Source organism: Aquila chrysaetos, chromosome 25 (genome assembly GCF_900496995.4).
Source record: "Aquila chrysaetos chrysaetos chromosome 25, bAquChr1.4, whole genome shotgun sequence".
Lineage (NCBI taxonomy): Eukaryota > Metazoa > Chordata > Aves > Accipitriformes > Accipitridae > Aquila > Aquila chrysaetos.
In genome coordinates, this window is record NC_044028.1 from 12,632,681 (window position 1) to 12,650,005 (window position 17,325).

Here is a 17,325-nt window from a genome sequence, read left to right on the forward strand (position 1 = left end):
GCCTGTCTTGGGTTATATTTCACTCTCTTTTTGTTATCTTCCTTTTCATTAAAAATTATTATTATTACTATGATTATTACATTTTATTTCGATTACTAAACTGTTCTTATCTCAACCCATGAGTTTTACTTTTTTTCAATCCTCCTCCCCATCCCACTGGCATGGGGGAGGAGCGAGCCAGCGTCTCCGTGGTGCTTTAGTTGCCAGCTGGGGTTAAACCATGACAGAAAGAAACTTTCCTTGATAGCCTCAGACAGTTAATTTATTACTTATTTGAAGTATATCTCTTATAGTGTTATATTTCAGACAATTTGGACTATTCAAAGGAACTTATGGGAGGGAGAGGCTCAACTCTTACTCAGTTTTAGTACACGGTTAAGCTTAATTCGCTTAACTTCCCCAAAAAAACCAGCTTTTCATCCTAGCCAGTACACATGTGCACTTTCTCACAACTAATACTCACAGCAATCCTTTTTAGAAGACAACACCACTAATTTCTATCATCCATCCTGGCTGGATAACAAATTGGTGACATCTCAAAATGTATTTTGCTCTTGGCATAATGACTTGTGTATGCTGCGACAACTGTGCCATACGCGCATTGTTCTTCAGTGATATCTAGCATGATAATTAATAACTGTGTAAAGTGAGTCATTTTTATAGCCATTTTACCTGGAAGCAAAGATAAGGTGAGCTGTATTCATCAGGCCCACTTTATTATCTCCTAACTTGGAAAATGATAGTATGGATAGTATGGAAATGGAGATGTATAAGGAAATGTCTAGTCACAGTAGTTACATCTTTTGGGCATGTCCCATTTAAATACGTCAAACTCTGACCTTAATACCTAGTCAAAGTGGGTGACGGAGGTTCACACTTCTCTCAGTGCTGCTGGTTTCAGGGCATCTGAAAGCAGACTCAGAAACCATGTGGTGTCTAATTTACTTGCAAAATCAAAGAATTCCGATTTCAGGGGGTTTCGTTTAAATGAAAATTCAGATTCTGGAGAAGAAAACAAAACCCACTAAAACAGGAAGGGTGGTATTGTGGTTAAGTTTCTAGTATGGGGCTCTGAAGACCTGAATTATGTTCCATTCCTAGCCCTTCTGCAGACTATATCGCTCTGTGACTTTAAGCAAATCAGTGAATCTCTTGGTGCTTCAGTTCCCCTTTCCTAAAGATGATATTGCTGATTTGGTCAGATAATAAGCGTTTTCATGTAAGAGCTACCATTTACAATATCAGCGCAAGAAAGGCTCTAACCTCAAAACACTAATAGTAAATTACGTGACCGTATTTACTTGAACTGTTCTTACAAGAAAACAGCAATTTATTAGACTTGGAAAAATATTTTGATTACTTGTTGACAAGTGTCTTTATAACAATAACACAATTGAGCTGATTTAACATTCCTGTATCAATTCCCACACTGATCACCCACTTACTATATCAAATTCTAAACAACATGCTTTTCCACAGACACATTGTCTTGCCAATTAATCCAGCTTCATAGCAGAATCAGAGTCTGCTTCTATTCTCAAAAATTAGGAACAAAGCTGAAATGGGGAGTGCCTGCTGATTTTCTAAGCCTTTCAAGTTTTTTGATTTTTTTTTCTCCCCAGAGGACTGTCCCTGCAGGGGGGATGAATTCAGCAGGGTGTGGAGTGCCCCATAAGGGAATTTATACTGGGGAATACCATACATGGTATCACAACCTCCTCCCTCTTGGTGGTTTCACAGGGTGAGGAAAGGCTTGGAGCATAAATAAAGGAAGCTCTGCCTGCATTATGCTGCTGCTAGTAGGGCTAAGAGTGTGGTTTTTGAAAAACAAACTAACAAGCAGGCAAATGTCTCGTGTATCCCCAACAGATACAGTACTCTCCCACCTTCAAAACCATCCTCAGAAACATGTTTTTTCCCTTGCTGCCTCCTGGCAGAACTTCTCTGGCATCCATACTCCCAGCGCTTTCTGAACAGATGCCCTCTAGCCTTTGCCCTGTTTCTAGCCAGTAAGCTGTGCTCCTGCTGCACAAATGCCTAGCGATTCCTCTGAATTTTCTGACATCTTCCAAGCCAATGTTTACAAAATAAGGGTAAGGACTTTTATTTTTAACCAAAGCTGAGTTTGTTCTTTACCCTAGCCTTTGGAGATTTACTGATATGACCCTTCAGATCAGAAGCGTTTACATTCCTGCCCCAAGAAACAAGGGAGAAGGGCCTACGGGATAACGTCTCCCAATCATCTTCTTTCTCCCCAGACTCTGCCTCTCTTTTCTGAGACGTCAGGAAGGAAGAAAGGGAACACAATTTGTTTCTCCACGTGAAATGGTTCTTTGTGAAGAGGAGAAAAAAAGGCGTTTCAGAAGGAAGACTTTACTTACCAAACAGACTCTAAATCCAATTCGCCTCGCAATAAGCAATAAGTGCTCATTAAGCTGAGTGACAGAGCACAGACCAGAATCATCTGAACTGGCAGCAGCGCTTTCAACTTCAGCCGTTTCTAGTGTCCTTCTTCCTAGCTGTGCTCTGCCCAGCACCTCTGCACCGGCTCCAAATTTCTGCACTGCCCTCTACTGGGTGGAGTAACCTCACTTCGTCCAACCCTGCGGGCATGGAGCTCTTCCCAAGGCCCCGATTGTGGGGATTTTAAGCAGAGGGAGAGGACGTAAGAAAGGAAACAGAAGGATGGGAATGGGGGGTTGCAAAAGGAAACATGAGTGGGTAAAACTGAAGATATCCCAAGAAAGCTCAACCTGTAGGAGCCTCAAGTCTAAAACCCCAGCTCTTCCTATCACAAAATCTTCACTCACTCACTGTACAAGTCTCCTTCACATATTACGACTGATGCCCGCTTCTCCTGGGCAAGCCGTTTTAAGGCACCTTATGGAACCCCCCAGACCACTCGCATTGTGATTCACGTAGAGATGGTATCAAACTCCGTAAGCAGCAGCCTGACGCACCTGGCTTTTGGCGTCCGAGCTGGCAGGCTCACTCCGTGGCTCCCCTCAGCGACTGGGAGCTCACCTACCTATTCGAGCCCTGCCAAGCTCTGAAGCTTTGCAGCTAAATATTATTATCACATTCCTGCTCAATGAAGACGACTTTTTGGACAGACGCTTTGTCAGCTGCGCTACTCAGTACATGGCAGACAGGCTGCACGTGCACCTGGAGGATCTTTCTTTCCCCTGTGATCTTACAAAATTAAAAATCACATGAGAGTGGAACAGCTTTCCTGGCACGCCTACAGCAACCTGCAGCCAACGTCCAGCTCAGCTGAGAAGCACTCCTGTACCACTGTGCTCCGCTCCTTAAAGCCACAGTGATGGCAGGAGCCAAGGGCGCAGTAGCAGGAAGGTAGCTCGGCTGGGCGCCTCAGGGGCTACGTGAGAAGTTAGAGGATCTGAGCTGTACTTTTGGCTCTGTTTTACCTTATTGTGACACAGTAAGCACTTCAAATCTCTTTCCTTTGGAGGGGTGGTGGGGAGGGAGGGGACTTTGTCTTGCCTAAGTAGACTTTAAGCTCTTAAGGGCAAGGCCTGGTTGTGCTACCTGTCTGAACGTTAACAGTGCCTTATACAAAACAGCCATTGAATCTACTCGCTGCATGGAGCACACTACACCAAAGCAGATACTGACAAAACATTTCTCATTATTGCATGTTCGAATTCTAAAGTAAGTTTCAGTTCCACCATTCCTTCATGCTTTTGTTTTACACAGAAAAGCAGCTGAGCTTCCCTCCCCCAGCTACTTACGCCAAACCTTAGCTTAAGCTCAGTTGCTCAAAAATTGTTTGAAAGAGGATTCTGAGCACAAAGTGAATCTCTGTGCCAGGTCTTAAAATTAATGACGAGCCGCCAAGGATGGCTGCACATCACCATAAGGCGCGGTATTGCCATCAGGTTAATTCAGTCTGTGACCACACTGGATTTTGAAAAGAATATTCAGTCTCAAAGCAGGAAATACATTCCCTCAACTTCATTCCAAAGGACAACTCACAAGTCCTTGCCAGCCCCTGTCCCCTTAATCATTTGACAGAAACATTTCCTTTTCATTGTCACAAAACATCATGCTTACTTCAAGGGGAAAACCATCCTCTCTCTGCTCCAGATATAAAGAAGCATTCTGGCTGCAAAACCCGTATGTCATACCACATGCCCCCAACCGCACGTGCTCTGGAAGCGATACATTCATGTATTGATTCCAGATTCAAGAGTCAGTGGAATTCTTCACAAAGTTTCTGTATTTTTGCACATGCCTACACAGATGAATTACTGTGCAAGGTACATGTTAGGGTACTTGGCTTCCAAAAAAGACAAGGAATAATGAGAAGAAAGACTTCTTGGCCTTTTAAACAGGTCTTGGTTACTACTTCAGGAAACATCCTCTTTGGAAGAAAGCGCACTTTGCTGCGGCCTGCTTAGAGGAACACATAAGACGCTGGTTTGGTACTTGAGGCTTCAAATCTCCCTCTGGGCGAGCAGAACAGCATCCCAGGCCTCCCGCACTGGCTGCTGGCAAGGTTATAAATGCAGCTGGGGATTTGAACGGTTACTTTTAAATCTGATTACCCTGTAGAAAACCCCAGGGAAATTCTGTTTTGAGAATGCAAAACCCAGTGTTGCGTCTGTGCAGCCCTCTTAGTGGAAGGATCATAGATTTCTCTGAATGTTTTTCTCACTTTAACATTATTACTGGTCTAAATCTGCTCCCCTTCTTGGACATTTAAGTTATACATTAAGTCCTCTCACCTGCTCTGTCCATGCTGACCTGTTAGCTTTGAGGAGAGCGGCTATCTTCACCTTAAAACTTCCCACGCTGGTTGGTTGCTTGCTTGCTTTTCTTACCATTTTTTCCCCCACGCTTTGAGCTAGCTGCCAGGTCTGAGCCTTGCTCATCCCGTACCTCTAGTGTCCCCTCGCCTCCCTTTGGCCTCAGAGCACTCCTGTGCTCGGGCTTCCCAGGCAGCACCTCCTGCCGGGCCAGCCCGACCCTGCACCCGCTGCCTGCCGCTACCCAGGGGCACCGTCCAAAACCACACAAACAAACAAACAAACAAACAGAGTAAACCCAGATTTAGCGGGGCAAAAGAAACGGGGTCGCCCGGGGCCAGAGACCAGCACCAGCGGCGGAGCGGAGCGGAGCGGGGCGGGGAGCCCGCGGGGGAGTCCGCCGCAGCCCCCGCCGCCGGGGTTCGGCAGCGGGGGGCAGCGCCTGCCCGCGCCCGGCGGCACCGGCGGGCCGAGCGCTCGGCGCGACGGCAGCTGCCCACGGCGCTGCGGCAGCTCCGGCTGCGGGCGCGCTCCGCGGGAAGCCCGGGCGCCGCGGGCACGGCTCGGCTCGGCGCGGCTCGGCTCGGCGCGGCGCGGCCGTGACTCATTCGGAAAGTGAAAGTGAAGCGGCGGCCACGTGTTTTCGGAGAAGTCGGGGGAGGAGCCGCGCGGCAGAAAAGCGCCGCCGCCGCGTTAAATAGAAAGCAGAGGCGATGAGGGGGCCCAGAGCGCTGGAGGTGCCGCCCGCCCGCCCGCCCCGCGGGAGCCCCGGCTCGCTGCGGCGCCAGGCGGGCCCCCCGCGCGGAGGATGCTCAGCCGGCCGCCGGGGCCAGGACTAGCCGCCGCGCCGCCGGCTCCGGCGCGCCCCTGTCCGCAGCCCGCGCGTGTGCTGCGCGCTCCGCGGACGGCCCCCGCCCGCGGCGCCCCGGGCGAAGGTAAGGGAGGGTCTGGTCTCTTTCTCGCGGGGTCCTCGCCGGCCGCGACCTGCATCGCAGCGCTCCTGCGCCGCAGGTAGAGGAGGTCACGTTTCGGCGGCACGCCAAGGGAGCCCTGCCTGTCGTGCGAGAGCGTGGTGGCTTTGGGGGTTTTTGCCCTTTTTTTTTTTTTGGGTTCCATTTTTTTCTTTTCCTCCCTTTTTGGCTCGATGTCCGTGCTCAAGACGGAGCTCTCGTGCCCGGTATAAAATAGCGGGAAAAACAATAAAGCAAACACGCAGTGGTTTTCGGACGGCACCGCTCCTCTCCAAGGACGCCGCAGCCTCGCTACGCGGTAGAAAGCGGAGCAGCCCCCGGGCCGGAGCGCGGCGGCCGGGCGGGCGCCGCCGCCGGGACGAGCCGGGGCCGGGCTCCCGCCGAGGGCTCTGCTCCGGCCGAGTCGGGGCAGCCTCGTACCGGACGCCGGCTCTGGCTTTCGGGCTCCGAAGACTGGCGCGCCCCGCGTTTGCTCTGCGCTCTTTGGACAGGCACGGCAACCAGTCTTGGCTACGGACCGCTTCTGCTGGGGATTTTTAGATCTCGGGCTTAGTGCTTATTTCTCGCCAGAGCGCCCTGAAATTTAATTTCTGTTAACTTTAAATACTGAGCAATGATCCTGGCCCAGTAATTGGAAAAACTGACATCGGTTTCCTTCTGCTGTGTAAAGAAAGCCCAATGCTACTTTCAGCCTGTTATTTGCCAGCATGAGGATTTTACAACCCTCTTTGCTGTTTCAGGAGGTAATATGACCTAAATGAAACCAAACATCAAGTCGTTAAATTAGCACAGACAGGAATCTGGCTGCGTACTTTCTTTGAAATCCTCATTAGCATGTTACCCTGAACCGTAACATGGCTGAGGGATTCATTTCTGAGAATACTTCAAGGTTTCTCAACAAGCTGCTGCTGCAGATCTATAACTGACTATAGGGATAAATCCTAAAATCTATGCTTGCCAGTAAGGTCATGGCAGGCAGCGGAGACGTATTGAACCACACTGTCAGAGGTAGACATTTCAGGCCAAACTCATTCCTGGTGCAGCGCTGCTAATTCCTTTGAAGTAACACGAGGGATGAATTTAGTCCCTCATGCTGAAAGATATATCAATAGGAAGCAATTTAGATTGGGCCACTTAAAGTGCATGTAATACAAAAAAGAGAGAGAGAGAGAGAGACTGAGGAGTAATGCTTTAAGGGTTCATAGAGGTTGATTTGTGTAAGCTAACGAGGTTGTAGCATTGCTGTCCCAAGGGAAAGTTGGGGGAATGGGAAATTGCCTTTTATGGCAGAGCCTCAGGTTAACAGGAGAGAGGAAGGTAGTTTTAGGATTACTGTGTAAATTGGCAGTGTTACAGGCTGCCCTTCCGAGTTACACTTCAGTTGCACAATGGCACCTGTTCACCTCGCCGTCTTCCCCAACTATTGGGAGACATACCCAGCTGCAGAGTTTACATTTCCTTCACCCACTTTCTCTTTTTCACACAATGCACCAAATGATGATGATGTCTGAGTTCCGACATCTCAGTTGTGATTGGGGAAGGGAAAGAGGAGGTGCAGAGAAATTGGTAACTTGGTTGTAAAACCTTGTTGCTTTGTTCTCTAAAAGCTTGAGAATCGGATGGAGTGTACACAAGCTAACTTCTCATTGAGAGGGTCCCGTCATTTGACTCGCTCTAGGTCCGGATACACTTCCGTGGACTCCTAGCGGGGAAACTGCATTATCTGTTGTAGCTGTTAATGATCCTTGCTAAGTATTTTTGGGGCTGTGGACTTTGCCATAGCGATAGACTGCTAATCTTGTCAGAAAGCGAGCGGTTGTTTGCCCAGTGTAAATTGGCAAATGAATATTTTATTATTTTAAAATGAGCGGGAGGCATGTGAATGGAAGACTTGGTCATTCAGAGATTGCAGCCGCTTTTCTCTGGGGATCTCACATTGTGTCTCTCTTTGGCATTTCAGAATAGCTGCTGGAAAGCTGCCCTGCCGTAGCCGCTGACGCTATGGAAGACCGCATCCGCTGGTCTAGGCTGTAGGATGGTAGCGCACAGCAAGGTGTCAGCAGATAATGCAGTTGCAGCAGACCCGAGATGTCTACTTGACCCTCCAGCACGGGATCGTTCACAGGCTCGAGGCTACCACGGCCCAGGCCGGCCCAGCACTGTGCAGGCACAGAGCAACACGCACTTCCGAACCTTTCGCTCGCAAGCGGATTTTAGTAGCATCACTCGAGCAAGCAGCCTGCTGGATGCCTGTGGCTTCTACTGGGGACCTCTGACTGTCAGTGCTGCCCACGAGAAGCTGAAGTCTGAGCCTGAGGGCACCTTCCTCATCAGGGACAGCACGCAAAAGAATTGCTTCTTTGCCATCAGTGTTAAGACTGCGACTGGGCCCACCAGCATCCGGATAAACTTTCAGACTGGGCGTTTCAGCCTGGATGGCAGCAAAGAGACTTTTGACTGTCTTTTTAAGCTGCTGGAACATTACCTAAGCTCCCCGAGGAAGGTACTGGTTACCCCCCTGCGCAAAGTCCGTGTGCAGCCCCTGCAGGAGCTCTGCCGGAAGAGCATTGTGAAGACTTTTGGAAGAGACAACTTAAACCAGATCCCCCTCAATCCTGTTTTAAAGGACTATCTGAAATCCTTCCCATTTCAGATATAAGTACAGCATTAACTGTATAGGGACACGGGAGATGTGTAAAGAAATCCAGCTTCCTGGGTTTTTAAACATGTTTGACAGCGAGCAAACTTATTTTTGTAGCAATTTACTGTATTTTGGGATGGAACTTGAACACTTGACTTCTTATGTTTACAAAAACTGTTTGCACAAACCTGGGGTTTTAAAACCCTGGCATAACTTTTCTGCCAAGCAGAATATTTTATTATTTTATAATATTTTTAATGATATTAACATAATAAACTTTATTGTGAAAGTTTTTAAAAAAAAAAAAAAAAGCATCTCTGTTTCTAAAGGCTCTGGTACCTATCCTGCTGCCAAACTTCGACTGCTAATTGAGTGTGTAAGTGCAGACAGGTCTCCACATGGTCCTGCTCTTTGCCCTACCGAACTAGCCTGTTTTAGTGCTAGTCTGGCAGACAGAGGATTCCTGCCCCAAAAAGCCTAAAATAGAAAGATGTAAGCAAGTAGAAAATGTACTCTGGATGAATCCGCCCAGGAATCTAGCTCTCTTCTAAATGCACGAGAGCAGGAACAGTGTGTTAAGGCTACAGTGGTGCACGGTTTTTGAAACAGTGAATCAAACCCTTGGCTGAGCTAATTGCACCAATTCTGCCTTGCCTTATTTCTGTTAAAAGCTACAAGGCTCTAAGCAAGAAGAGGTTGCTGTCTGACAAAACCGAACCACATCAACATCGGTGGGGAAAAACAAAACCGTCCAGAAATGCCATTCCCACACTTTAAAAGGCTGTGAACACTGTATCATGATGATGCATTGGCGGAAGGATAGCTTAGTTCTCTCTTTAAATTGGCATACACAAAATGGCAAAGGTGCAGACATCTTTAGACTTCAAAAAGGTGTTTCTTGTCTTAAATTCCTGGTTATCTACAGAGCACAGGCTTGACACTTTAAAAGAATCTATGCCTTAGCTCCATGACAGGATCCAGAGAGCATAAACCTGTAGATTTGCAGCTCTAATTTCTAGTGGCTAAACGGCATTTAGAGTCTAAGTTAAAATACATTAGACTGTTTTGTAATACTATTTGTAGGGAATTGGTGAAGGCACCACTGGGTTTCTATCTGCTGGTAAAATGCAAAATCAGTGCCCCATAGAGCTGTAACTGTGAATGACTTGAGATGTCTAATTTGGCAAAATGTCACCTGCACTATGATTAAGTGATTCTCCCCTCCCCCCAGCATTTCCTGAAATCCATGAAAAGCTGACTTAGAAAACCAGCTGAACCAAATCACTTCAAAGAAGGCAGAGTCTTTCACAGAAATGTACTCTTATCAGCACAGATCTATGGTGCTTACAGTAACTGTAAGCAGTAGATGAAGTCATCTTTAGAGTTTGGAAGACAAAACGTCTCTCTACTGTGAATCACATTCCTTTTAAAGCTAAAGCCACTTCTAGGAAACATCGAGTATGTGTTATATAGTGTTCCTTACTGAATAATTTGTTTAATATCATTTACTCTACAAAATTGGCTCTTACATTGTTGATGTTTCTTTGGAATAAATAGGCTTCCTCCTCAAACATGGCTAAGGATCACTCAGAGTGCATTGGACATTGTGAAAAAGGGAAAAAGAAAGAATATAGAGGCAGTATTATGTGACCCTTTATTATGCTGCTTCCCTAAAATTGTTCTTTGGACAGGTCCTGCCTAGCAGTCTCCTATTCCCTTGTCAGCCATCCCTGTCTGAGATTAGCAGACAGCATTTCTGCTTAATTCTAAAGCTGGAATTAGTTGCCGAGCAATGCATCTTCCCACAGCAGCTGCAAGGATATAAATTGGGGAAATAGTGAAAGCTGGGCTACGCAGCAGATACAAGAGCAGAGCTAAGGGACTGCCTGAATATGAATAGCTTTAAGAAGTTAAAATTGGAAAAAAAAAAAAAAAAAAAAGTCTTTGTATGTTGAAGGCTGCCAAACTGGTTTTCTGTCAGCAGAGATTGTTATCTCTTTCCCTGTCCCACACTGCAGTATCTTTTAACCCTTCAGGCCCCAAACTAATGACTTGCCTTGCTATATAAACGAGTGTGCACATATCAGCATTAGTGGTAGAACAAGCCCAATGTAGCTTAGAATGTTCTCCACCACCCCTGATAAAAATGAGAGGAGACCTAGATATACAGTAAGGGGCTTCCCACTGAGAGGCATGGAATGAAAAGCATAAAGATTGAGCCCATTTCATTTTTTTCCTGGCAGAAACAAACCTACTTTCTTTCTCACTCCCTTTTACTGCTTTAGAGTAAGTTTAGCAGAAATGATCCATATCCTCCCACATGAAGTGCCTAAATCCCTTCATTTTGTCTTTAATATGAAATGCAAATGTGGGATAGCTCAGAAAAAAATATAATCAAAACTATATATGAGAACAAGAAGGTCAGAATTGTATAAAAGGTCTCTTATGGAAAGAGGAGACAAAGCTGGCTTGTATTTTTAAACTACCTATCTTTTCACCTGCCTTATTCTTCTTCCCCTTCCTTCCTTTCCTTGTCCCTCTCTCTCCCCAGCATACAATACAGTGGCCAGGCAGATCCTCTTTCTAGCAAGTATACAAAGAAACTAAATCCTAACCACAGTATGTGTGTTCACAATGTCACTCTGACTTGCCCTCTGCAAGGGCTAATGAGGGGCTCTCTAAAATGTCTGCTTACCTGTCTACACTGATTTAAGGACACTGTCACATCTAAGAAATCTAATCCTGAAGATTTCTGTAGTAATTCCAGCTGTCAAATCTCGCATCCTCTGTTTAAGAAAGTACCCGCAAGGTCAAATAGGGAATTTGCTGTATTCTGCACCTAAACCAATGGAAACACATCACAGTGCAGTGATTTTAATCTGCCCTGCTAAATAGTACATGAAGAGTGGTGTTTTCAGTCCCTCCCTCTCTTGCCCAGCTCTTTCCTCTGACCTTTTCACTCCTGGCTGTGGCTGGAAAGTGAAGTAAACAGTCAATCTCATAAAGGACTACGGAAGAATTTGAGCCATGCTCAGGAGCAGAGCGAAGCCACATTTTCTGAAGAGACTGCAATATTTAGAGTTAGTGCGGAAGGGACAGCTTTAAAATAATACCATTTGCAGCACGGCTGTGTCACCCGCAAGGACCCTGGGGGTCTCTGTCCCACAGAGAGCAGCAGGGTGGGAACTGTGCAGCAGGGTCCTGCTCCAGTGCAATGCTCCTGTGACTTTACAGGCAGCAAGACTGAGACTTCCTCGCTTTGCAGACTGAAAGACACATTTACGTTCAGAGCAGGTTAATTTACATACCATGCTGCAGCTGTAAAACACTTGCTAATGAATACAGCTAATTAATAGAACTGTAGGTGTTCAGAGAACCTCGTTAATTTAGCCGTGAAGAGTTATTGAATGCTCAGTAGGAGCCTCTTGAATGACAAGCATAACCTTACCCACTGCGAAGCTGTGGTCACACTAATTCTGTTATGATTGAAGTCATTTACAAGAAGTGAGGCTTCAGCTGCAGTCAGCACTGTTGCTATTTTCAACAGTCAAGAAAAAAGTGTCCCCTAGGGCAACACGCTGACCGTATCTAGCCATCAATACTCTTCATCCAGCTTGTACTTAATCCTCTATTGAACAGTGTATCCACCTCCTGAACCTCCTCCTTCAGATCCAGTGTCAGCCCCTTCTGTTGTGCTGAGCTGTCATTCAGTCCCTGGCTCTCCTTCCACCCCTCCATTCATGGTGCTGACAGTTGTGTGAGCAATGCATTTTTTGGTTAATTCCAGCTTTGGGACAAAAGCTGTGTAACAGTGACTTAATTTGGACTCTACATTGCTTTCTGTGCAGTCAAAGTGTAAGCTAATAACTGCATGTGCAGTAGGTTTCCAGGATGCTTCTCCCAATTGCAAAGAAGTGCCATTCAAGACTTTTCATTGCCACTGACTTGTCTGTTGTCATACATCTGCATAGTACTCAGATCCTGTCACTGTATCTGACTTTTTCCTCCACAGCTGTTTCCCAATATAGCAGCCAAATTTGCTACACCTGGGTCCAATTTGCTCTTTGTGTCACCACAAAATAACAGAAACACAGGCCAGCAGGCAGTGTAAAGAAAAGCCCAACCTCTTCCACCCCTCCCAAAATGTAACCACTGCTCAAGTACGGCAAAGCAGTGAAGGCCAAAGAGTCAGAATATAAACTCTTGACTGACAGATGGGAGAGTTTGCCACACGCCAAAAGTATTTCCCCTCTGTCTGGACCTCAGTGACATGCTTTGGATGTAGTTATTGAAGACAAGAATGATAGAGATGATGCTTGTGCATAGCAAAGAAATTACTCTGTAGTCTTCAGCTATGAGAAGAGCACATACTGTGAGGACAGAATAGCAGCCAAACAGAATAGAACAAATAACTAACCATGCCACAAGCCACACTTGCTTAGCTTCCTTCATTCTGCTCCTCTTGATAATATTAGCAAGATAAAGTAGGATCACCCTTCTGTTGTCACTTTAACCTCAGTTATAGGTATATTTTTTTGTAGCTCCCAGCCATGTAGAAGAATGATAAGTCCAGTCACCACTCTTAATGAGTTCTCTCTCCTTCTGTGAATCACTACTGCCTGGCCTGCTTCTGCTTGTGAGCACAAAGGTTCACCTTCACTGCCAGGGAGTTTGGTTTTTTTTTAATTCTCTGCTGCTAACTGAAATAAAGCAACTGTGAAGATTTGCTCATTTTTTACTGAATAAGATCCATTGGTCACTGTACTGTGCTTGTAGGTGTGCAGAATCCCTCCAGACATGGCTGTGGAAGTAAAGTTCTGACTGACTGGTAAAAAAGGGGAACTATCTTTACATGATTAGTATGTTTTTAATGAGAGCCTTCTCACACACTTATCTATTGCCAAACACTTACCACTTCTTCCATAGAAATACTCATTAAATGCCTCTTTCTTCCCAACACAATTAATTCCTTTTTAGTTCTATTTTTGTTACAGGAAAGGGTTATTTGGTTTAATCTTAACAGTATCCTTGTTTACACATGATTCTGAATTCTACAGCCTGTAGTTGTCTATACTGAATACAGTGGGCCAAAACATATTCTATCTGCGATATTCTATGGGCAGATCCAAAATGCTGCTGGGAGGCCTGAGAGGACACTCTGACTCAGACATCTGTGTACTCGCAGTATTGCACGGGCTTGGGACATATACGCAGTGTTGTTAGCTTAATGCAACTTGTGGATCAGATCTAGTGATCATCAGTGGGACATCAGTTCCACAAAGCCCCTTTACTTATATTTTACAGCATCTTTGCATGCCATAAAGATTTGAAGGCTAGAAGATATCAATACATTCATCTAGTTCGATGTTCCGTATATAAAAAAAGGCCTCAGAAGTTTCACCAGGAATTTTCTGCAGTGCAGAAGTTATTCCTGCAAAGCACACAGTTAATGCCTGCTGTGTAAGTGAACAGTATCAAAGCCAATTATGTGAATTAAACTTAGTAGAGTTTTTAGGCAGACATCCAATCTCAGCTGAAGGTCGTCAAGCACTAAAGAATTTACTGTGTTCTTCCATGTGCTCTTCCACCAGTTAACACACTGGCTGCATTACAATGCAATTTATCTTTTCCGATCATCAACACGTCTGGTCAGTTACAGTTCTCTGTCCATTTCGGATTACAATAGCAGCATGGCATGACTGCAGGTGCAGAGGGAATAAAGCCCTAAAGTAGACGGTGGGACATTTTTTCTCCTTACCTGACAGAACAGGACTGGGCACAAGGCTGGCTTCTTTTGTGTAAGGTGAGCTAGTCGCCACCCAGGACTTCCCGCGCTTGGTAACAAGAGAGGAAGGTCTTGATCATCAGTCTTAGTCGAGCACATTGGGAAGGGAGAGGAATCTGAAGTTGTTATAAATCAAGTTCCTCCCTCTCTCAGGCAGCTGAAATGCAGATAGTGAAGAAACTGTAACTACCGTACTAAAATAACATGTGCAGGCCACTCAGACAAATGACCTGGAAAGATGCACCCAGTTGGATAGATAAGTAGGATAAGTAGTTTAGGCCTTTACTTAGATGCTGTCAAATCTCTGGGAAATTCTGTGCTCTCTTTTAGATGCTTTTCATAGTATAAATGGATGTCCTGGCTCTGTTAAAAAAGCAAACAACTATTTGGCCCTTCCTTATTCTACCACTGACTGGCCTCCTGATACTCTACTGCAGACTTTGAGCAGCAGAAAAGAGATCAGTGATTTCAATAGTCAAGACACATAATATGTACACAGGTGAACATGTTAGTGATGAGAAAGGAGAAGAATAAACTTAGTAGCAAGCAAGAAAAAATAGGAAAAATAATTAGCAAATTTTCAGAGGAGATAGTATTAAAGGGTGGCTTTACCGTGATGAATGCTGGGACATTTAGTGGTGGTGTCAGCAGAAACAGAGAATAGGGGATAGGGAGATAGCTTGAAAAGGAAGGCACAAGTGCTATCAAATCTCGAAGTCTGTACTTTCCATGTAGCTATAAAGCCACCTTTTCATTTGGTTACAATGGTCCCAGGTTAAGTTAGGGTGAAAAGTTACCAGTGTACTGACAGATGAATACCTTGTCACTGTAAAGGAAGCCTCTGAATTCAGTTACCTTTATCTTAGACTGAAAATCTTAGATAATTTCACCAATCCCTTCCACCTTTCACAAAGTTTAACTGAAAATAAGGTGCTTTACTATACTGGTCTAACAGGCATCCTAGAGGTAGCATTAGCCCAGGACAGCCAGCAGCTACATGAAGTCAAGGGAGTGCGGAGGAGTTCCCAGCACTGTACTGTTCCCAGGGATCCTGAATTGACGGATACTTTGCAAGTCACAGTGTGAATGCTAAGAGATCGGGAGGATACTGTGGACCCATTATTTCTCCTGGTAAATCTGCTCTAATCACAACATTTACACATGTTGTGGGAAAAATAAAAATGTTAACCATATTCAATCACAGGTTTATCATATCAGAACATACATCTAGAGTGAAATGTTAGCTCCAGTGAAATCAATTTCCAGGGAAGATCAACTTTTCTATAGATAATACGGTTAAATAACAGTAAGTATCTGTCCCGGTTTCGGCTGGAACAAAGTTAATTTTCTTCCTAGTAGCTGGTACAGTGCTGTGTTTTGGATTTAGGATGAGAAGAATGTTGATAACACACTGATGTTTTTAGTTGTTGCTAAGCAGTGTTTATACGAAGTCAAGGACTTCTCAGCTGCTCATACTGCCCTGCCAGCAGAGGCTGGAAGTGCACAAGAAGCTGGGAAGGGACACAGCAAAGACAGCTGACCCAAAGGAGCCAAAGGGATATTCCATACCATGTGATGTCATGCCCAGTATATAAACTGGGGAAGTTGGCCAGGGGATGCCATGGCTTGGGGATTGGCTGGGTGCTGGTCAGCAGGTACTGTGCATCAGTTATTTTGTATATTCTATTATTATTTATTATTTTCCCTTCCTTTTCTGTCCTATTAAACTGTCTTTATCTCAACCCACGAGTTTTGCTTTTTTTGTTCCCGATGCTCTCCCCCATCCCACTGGGGTTGGGGGGCTGTGAATGAGTAGCTGTGTGGTGCTTAGTTGCTGGCTGGGTTTAAACCACAACACTATCTTTTTAAAATTAAATCTAAAAGCTATGGTTGCATCACGAAGATTTCTTACCTGATAGAGCCCCAGCTAACTCACAGGTTGAGGGTGATGTGAAACCATATCTATGCTGTTCAGTTTTGATACTGAAAGTGTGTATACAAGATTGTGTGCAATTTCCTGCCCCCATTCCTTCCAGCTCTGCAGAATATTTGCAAGTCTCCCCTGTGCCCTTCAAACTGAAACTGATAACTGTGTTACATTTTCACCCTAACCAAACTTTCCCCAAATCAACTTCCCTACAGCAGAAACCAATTATTACTGGAATTTGAGTCAGATTGAACTTTCAGGCTGAGATTTTAGGTATCCTCTCTGGGATTTGAACAACTACTGGTTCCCAGACAGAGCACTGAAAACAGAAGTGAACATAAAATATTCTCCCCAAAAACGTTGCAACACAGACTTGACTAAGGCTTACAGATTTTGTAACACTCAGTGAAATAGCCTTGTTTGGTTTTTTCTTGACCTGCCCGTATACCACCCCTGTTTAGGCAGTCTAGAGAGATCTGGAGATGGATTTGGCTGGAGATGGATTTGGTATATCCTACAAACTCATGACGCTGAAGTAGGATAGGTATGATTTCTAACATTATCACCAGAATGAATTTGGGAGATATATATGCTACACAAGGAGTAAGGCTACTAGCTACTTTCTTAGCTCTCCCCAGATAAAAACCAGTAAACCTTCTTGCTAGACTCTTCTGGCATGTATTCTACATACATAATCTGTTCAGAAACAGTTTTGACAAACGCTTCAGAGATTATTTTCGGTTTTCTGTCCTCCTTACACTCCCCTTTGCTCTCACCAGGTAAGTTGTTCACACCTGCTACTTTAAACAGCTGACTTAGGTGCAAATCAAAAGCTTTCAGAGACAGATGCCTGACTGCCAGGGGTCAATTAGATCTGTAAATTAGGTGCCTAAAAGACATCATGTGAATCCTTCCCCAGGTTTCTCCCCGGTTCCCAACAAGGCCAGCTGTACAAAGTAAAATGAAATGAGCCATGAAAGCTTTACAAGTATTACATAGCAATTGCTTTCTGTTTAAAACAAACTGAAACTACAGTTTAGTACCTCAAGCCTTTTTCAGCCATGAGATAGGAATTTCCCGTTTCAAGTAGAGGGATCTTCTGTGTAAAACTGGCAGCCAACAGAAGCTTTTCCCAGACAAGACAGTATAGCAGCACAGCAGTCCAGAGCACAAGCTACACTCTTGTAGTCCACAGCTCTGCAACATATCATGTAGCTATCACCTGTATGTAT

The 17,325-nt window shown here is 45.1% G+C and overlaps 1 protein-coding gene across 2 annotated transcripts; it reads left to right on the forward strand.

The window, feature by feature from the left end:
- The first annotated feature begins 5,472 nt into the window (after nucleotides 1–5,472).
- SOCS1 (suppressor of cytokine signaling 1) lies at nucleotides 5,473–9,697 on the forward strand. Of its 2 annotated transcripts, none has more exons than XM_030002346.2 (2): nucleotides 5,473–5,704; nucleotides 7,701–9,697. In XM_030002346.2, exon 2 carries the CDS (start codon nucleotides 7,776–7,778, stop codon nucleotides 8,397–8,399), a length of 624 nt encoding a protein of 207 aa, XP_029858206.1. In that variant the 5' UTR covers nucleotides 5,473–5,704; nucleotides 7,701–7,775; the 3' UTR covers nucleotides 8,400–9,697. The 2 variants fall into 2 exon arrangements, with proteins under 2 accessions (XP_029858206.1, XP_029858207.1); XM_030002347.2 differs by lacking the exon at nucleotides 5,473–5,704 and adding an exon at nucleotides 6,071–6,483.
- Nucleotides 9,698–17,325: the final 7,628 nt, after the last annotated feature.

Coding starts and splice junctions, on each gene's coding strand:
- SOCS1 (XM_030002346.2), top strand. CDS start 7,776: ATGGTAGCGCACAGCAAGGTGTCAGCAGATAATGCAGTTGCAGCAGAC.